Source organism: Cebidichthys violaceus, unplaced genomic scaffold, assembly GCF_023349555.1.
Source record: "Cebidichthys violaceus isolate CVI_PGR_0920_01 unplaced genomic scaffold, fCebVio1.0.p SCAF_20, whole genome shotgun sequence".
Taxonomy (NCBI): Eukaryota; Metazoa; Chordata; class Actinopteri; order Perciformes; family Stichaeidae; genus Cebidichthys; species Cebidichthys violaceus.
Genome location: NW_027176373.1, coordinates 5755092 through 5761353, shown reverse-complemented (window position 1 = coordinate 5761353; position 6262 = coordinate 5755092). Strand labels below are relative to the sequence as shown.

The 6262-nt window shown below is 39.5% G+C and overlaps 1 protein-coding gene across 6 annotated transcripts in view; it reads right to left on the bottom strand.

Moving 5' to 3' along the window:
- Positions 1-1384: 1384 nt before the first annotated feature.
- Positions 1385-6262, bottom strand: part of LOC137876349 (neurexin-2-like) — a 109646-nt gene continuing 104768 nt past the window's right edge. For all 6 annotated transcript variants that reach the window (XM_068715836.1, XM_068715839.1, XM_068715837.1 and 3 more), the window contains 2 exons: positions 5747-5831; positions 1385-3960 (listed from right to left, as the gene is read on the bottom strand). In XM_068715836.1, coding sequence (XP_068571937.1) covers positions 3158-3960; positions 5747-5831 — 888 coding nt within the window. In that variant the 3' untranslated portion in view covers positions 1385-3157. The remainder of the gene's footprint in view (positions 3961-5746; positions 5832-6262) is intronic.

The window sequence follows — 6262 nt, the reverse complement described above, 5'->3', positions numbered from 1 at the left end:
CAGAATAAATGATGGCTGCTTTAGTGAGGGCAACTAGAGCCTATACATCACATCACTCTGGTGTTTAGTGATGTGGACCTCTGAGTTAACCTTTTTCTCCATTTTACAGTTCCTTGAGTTCTCAGCAGGGGGTAGTCAAACAACACAAAACATGTTACTGCTGACAAGCATACTGATTTTCCTTTATATCCAAAAGATGGTTTAGGATGTTATGCAGAATGCAGGGGTTTTTTTTCTTTCTGGAAATAATCAGCAAGTAGGGACACAAAGCAATCCAGAGGACAGAGCTAATGAAATTACAGTAATACTTTAATAATTAAATATTCTGCCTTGATTTGTATATTATAGTTAAATATTTACTGGACAAAAAGCAATTATGAAAAACTGATTCATATGCTACAGACTGAAGTTATAAAATGCTGAAAACGTCATTATTGGTATGGTATTTCACTTGCTCTACATATAAAAGGAATTCTCCAGTAATTTAGCATTGCATTTTAGGAAACTGCAGAGACCGATGGAAATGAAAGAATGAACAAAATCAATGCAACAGAGGCCAATATATGCTGACTTTCTAGTCCTCTAATATAGGTCAAGCTCCCACAACACTAGCTCCATCACCGCCGACTTTAGAGTTTTTTTCTCTTTGTCTGGCAGACCAGCACATCTTTTTACTACAAGTAACTACACCACTGTTAAAAATGTACTCAAATGATGTCACTTTCAACAAAGGCCATGACCTGACCCTATCACACGTTGCTGTGAATCATTAGTGGCCCTTACCGGGATTAAAATGGCTTAATATTTAGGGTATTTTAAGCTTCATGTGTCCAAATCAGCCTCAGTCAAATATTTTTGTTTTAATTGGAGTCTTAATCTAGACAGCAGCAGGTGTAAGGTACAGTGATAACAATTAAACATTTAATTTTATAATAAATACTGGACATTCAGGCATCACTAACACACCAGAACTACGCAGCGCCCGAGGGAGGATGAGAGAGAGAGAGAGAGAGAGAGAGAGAGAGAGTAGATGATGATGAAACTGAAGTGTAAGACACATTTTTAAAACACATCATGACCTGCAATGTAATGTAAAATGCATTTTTTGTTAGCAAAGTGTGACCCCTATAAAATTGCTTCATTTATAATTCATTGTGTTTATTTTATCCTATTAGATTCACAACTACAAAAGCTTAATCACGAGTAGACAGATAAGTACATAACATTAATTTTAGAAAATGGTGGCCGCAATTCTAATTCATGTCAGTCACTCTGAATTCCCTTGACCTTTCAATTCATTTTTGTCTGTGTTCAACAATGAAGGGCAAATAAAGTGCATTTTCTTTGTGAATCTAAAAAAAAAGCAACACACAACACAGGTGTGTACAAAGTATATAATCAAGTGTATTTTCATCTTTATCCACGTTCTGTACATATATTAAGATCCATTTCACATGAACACTATACAATAGCAATGAGTGAGGAATGGAATATTTTCTGAACGCTGAGCTGCTCATGTTGAATGGCACTTTCATAAAAAATAACAGGAAATCACAGAGCATGAATAAGTAAATGTAGACATAACTCAACAGAGAAAATGGCTTTATATTATCAGATCCATTGAGTAACAGATTCAGCACATAAAAAATGCACAATGCAACAAAAAAAACATTTGTTTTTTTCCATCCTTGTGTTTTCTCTGCATAATCTGAACCGTAAATAATGCAAAAACAAAAGGTATTTGCAGCTATCTGAGGAAAGTGTGCTTTTTGTCTGGATTTAAGTAAAAGGCAATCTAAAAATGTAATGTGTCAAGAGGAGTGGTAACAAGATACATCAAATATCAGAGAAATATCAATACGATTCACAAACCTTCAATTATTCATCTCATAGAATAGTCTTTTAGTAACTGATAGAAAAAAACAATACATGTTTGGCTGCTTTACAAGGTATATCTATGTCTCAAAGATATGTTTACATTTTCTGTGTGCTTTTTGAATGATCCCATGCCAGTTTTGAGAAAGGAGGAGATCAAGAGTGATCCAGCCTCTGGTGAGGCGGGTTGCTCCAAGAAGATAAACCTCGAAACGAGGTTTCCCCCCAAAGTCTTGTGAAGTTCGGGCGGCAGCAATTTTGATGTCGTTGCACTATCGTGTGTGTGTGTGTGTGGGGGGGGGGGGGCAGAGCATCTCGCACGTTCATTTTCTTCACACCTGCTCCCCTGTGTACACAATGCTTTTTCAATCTGCTAACCTCTATATGTACATTTACAAGCAATGTTTACAGAGAAATACCTTCACTGGTGTAGACTGACTTGTTCACAATTGTCTCTACTTGGAATACTGGCAGGGAAAACTGACTGTGATATCTCACATAAATAATGTTTCTGATCCATCATACTATAAGGTTCACTGCTCGGAGTATATTAAGTGATTCAATATTCCCTTAAGAATGCTGTCTTTTTCTCCCGGAAAGCTAAATATCATGCTTCCTTTATGATACTGGACTAGCAACATAATACCGTCTCTTGTGGACAGAGGAAGAGTCACTGGGGGGTTTTAAAACTACATAACCTAACATGGAGGCTGTAGAGATGACGTCTTATCCAAATATAAGGGCTTTCATTTCGAGTGTAGTCAGACTTACTGCGGTGCTCTCTGCTCATCTACCATAAAAAATCAATAACTGGCCTGTTCTGCTTCATATATCATAGTGGGGACATTGAGACTTGAGATAGAGTATTACAAAGAAGTACAAAGAAAACATTTAGGCAAATCTGTCCAGATGTTCTCAGCACTTCCTTCACTGTACCATGCTATATACAAAGCCAAAGTGGGTATGCCTCTGCCTCGCTCGTTGAAGACATAAAAATGATACACTAACAAAGAATTGGTGAATGCAGACTGAGTGCACATTGTGACCCAGATAATTAGTCAGATCATGTCTTGTATATGAGGAGTTTTTTCACTAATAGGAGCTGGGCAACCTTGACTTTTGAGAAAAAATGCAATTGTTGAAAGCAAGCATTGCTTTGTTCAGTTGTTTTTTGTGGCCTGTGAAATTTCTCTGATGGTCGACCCAACAAAATCAGGGAGCGAAACAAAAGCATCCTCTCTCATCCTCTTGTCTCAGTCCACACTTTTGTCATTATCCCTTCTCAGACGTAATATTCTTTGTCTTTGTTCTTTTTGCCCTTTGTGATTGCCTTAGCCACAGAGGCCGTTGCTGTGCTTTTGTCTTTGACCACTGCTCCATTGCCCTCCACGGTGGAATTGTTGGCAAAATTGTGACTCTGGTCTGTCTGGTAGGAGCCCTCGTCCCGGTTGCGGTACTTGTACATGGCATAGAGGAGGATAAGAATGCAGAGAGCAGCAGCAGCCACAATACCAACCACCATCCCCGTGGTGCTACTGGACTCCCTGATCACCTCCACGGCACCGGGTTGGCTCTTTTCATCAGAGGCTGTGGGGTTGGCTGTGGGCACATGGGGAAAATTGGGGGGGTAAGTTAGTCCTGGTGTGTTTCGGGAGGAAGGAGGAGCAGGAGGCAGAAGCACCTGGTCACGGGTGTTCATTTTGCCTGCGGGGATGTGGAGCTGGTCAGGGTTGGTGGTGGGAACATAAGGAGGTAGGGGGCGGGGTTTCTGGGCTCCACCCACACCAGCAGTGGGAGGTGGAGGAAGGACTGTCCTGTCAGTGACCATTGGGGATTTATTATTGTAAAAGTCTTCGTCATCTGATTCCGTCATTTCCCCAGAGCCAAAGGCCGAGACCTCCACAGGGTCACCACAGTCCTCCTGGTCCGGGGGGCAGGAAGGGTGAGGAGGGAGTATCAAGGACTCTTTGGTGGTTTCAAGTGGGGATAGGAGGGTTGGGGGAGGAGGGATGACAGGGTAACGGGTGGCGATGGATGGGGGCTCAAGGGAATCCACTGTTATAATAGGCAACACTAATTCACCTCCTAGAAAGGAAACAGAAAAGGTAGGGGATCCTAAATTAGAACAGCATTAAAATTGTAATTCTGGCAGCAAAGTTGCACTCATTAAAAAAGAGGCAAAATCTGATCATTATGTAGAATATTACTGAGGAATTAAACAAATATTAGCTAGCTTATCAGTGATATTATTCATAGTGATCACACATATTACGCTGACTTCTATAATTTAGATTATTTACAACATTTGGCAAATGAAGAGAAAAACAAATTAAAACCACCAGTCTTGAACGACGTATGCTCGATTATTATAAGGAGTCAATGTGTGGGTGTGTAATATTATGAAAAAATAATACAATACAGCAAGAACATTAAAGAGCTCACATGTAGACACAAACATACAAGATGACCCATGAAAGGTGGCAGCTGAATGAAGAGCATATTATAAACAGAGCACATAACAAGCAAAAGAACAGTAAATTAATTCGTCATGCTGCTGTATACACATCTGTAGGCAGGGGTTAAGGGGTGACAAGAGAAATCACAGACAGGTTATTTTATGCAGAAATCAGACGTGTGATATTGTGGCTTATTGAAAGCAAACAGTGTGTCCTGTTTATCAATCACTATTTGGAGGTAGATTCCTCACCAAATAAACCCCTGATATACTTAGATATATATATATATATACTTAGATATATATATATATATATTTATTTTTTTTCCCTGTATACACAATACTTTGACAATTGACTTTGATCTGACTCTGAGGTAATAGGGTCTTCTGGTTGTGGAGGAATATTTCAGTCTGCAGATTTTTTTTTATGGCCACTTGGTTCTCTTGGATCATTATTTGAGTCACACTTTGCAGGGCCAGTCAACAACAAACAGTTCTGATAAGGTCATATTAATAATTGAGGCACCCATAATAAGGCAGACTCCTGCCTAAGTTCCACAGCTTGTTCCTGTCACAAGCCTGATCTACTGTCTGCTGTGTTCCACACCTAATGACTGCAGCACACTTCATAAAGAATTTCTTCCATCCAATTTGGTGAGTTACAGACATGCCATAAAAGCTAATATACAGGATGAACTGATGCTAGTTATCTCAGCCAGGAGATCATGTATTCAATCGTATGTGTGTGAGCATACATGTGCATACCTGTGTCTGTCTGTCCACAGATAATTTTGCATACTCCAACATGCTGAAACCATGTTGTAGACAAAGTTTTCGATACATTGCACAGTTTTGGGAGAATATTGGTTTGCCGAAAGGAGAAAACAGCACAGAGTAAACAAAGATCTTTACGTTTTCTCGCCAACATTCCGCATCAGCTCATGTCCGTGAGACTGTATGCTTAATGTATAACAGAGGCTTGAAACAGTCACCATGAAGCGTTACACAGTGAACTGCAGTTTAGCTGCAAGGAGCCAGTGCAGATTGAAATGAGAGCCTATCTTTTGTGTGAGATGTGCAGAGTAAAAAATACATCTGATACACTTGCGGTCTAAATTGGGGGCAGTTGTGGTTTGTATTCATTCAATCAAACATTACAGCTGTGGTTTTTTTGAGACACACTTGACAAATATCTGCACTCTACTGAGTGCCCTGGTCTAGTTGAATATGTTACAACTATCCAAATGATGACAGCTGTTTGACAAAGCCGCTGAATAAATGACAGCATACATGAAACAGAAAAGGGAGAATTGAACATTTGAAAATAACTATGGCTGCTTGAAGTCAGTGTGTTTTGTCTACAATCTGGGTGGATGAAAGCTGTACTCCCATCTTTTTTTGCCATGGCCGACCCACCTGTTCCTGGTTCACACTCTTCAAGGTCTTCATCATCACTCGGACACTCGGCTGATGCTACCAAAATATCATCAGAGTTCTGCGGCTGAAAGGAAAATGGAGAAATTGTGTTGTTTTAACAAATACACATTCAACATTCCCATCATCTAGATTTGTGCTGAGTTCTTTTTTTTGCTGGCTGACTGTCGTATTTGAGGAAAAACTGCAATATGCAGCACTCTACCACTTTATGTTTTTGCTTGGAGCAAAACTAGTAAGACTACAAATCCAAAATGTGCTCATATGCAGCTGCTCTTTATCCTTCACCCCTGTGGCTGACTTTATTTGTTTACAAACAAAGTACTGCTGATGGAGAGGATGTTCTCAGTAGGCTAAATGTTGTGCATATTTTCATTTAATTCATACAGTTTGGTCTTTGAAAAACTCTTTATACTCATTTTGAAAAAAAAAAATGTGTATATGCTAAATCAGTAAACATGTCTAAATTGCATTTTAGGGTGCACAGTGGACTCAGAA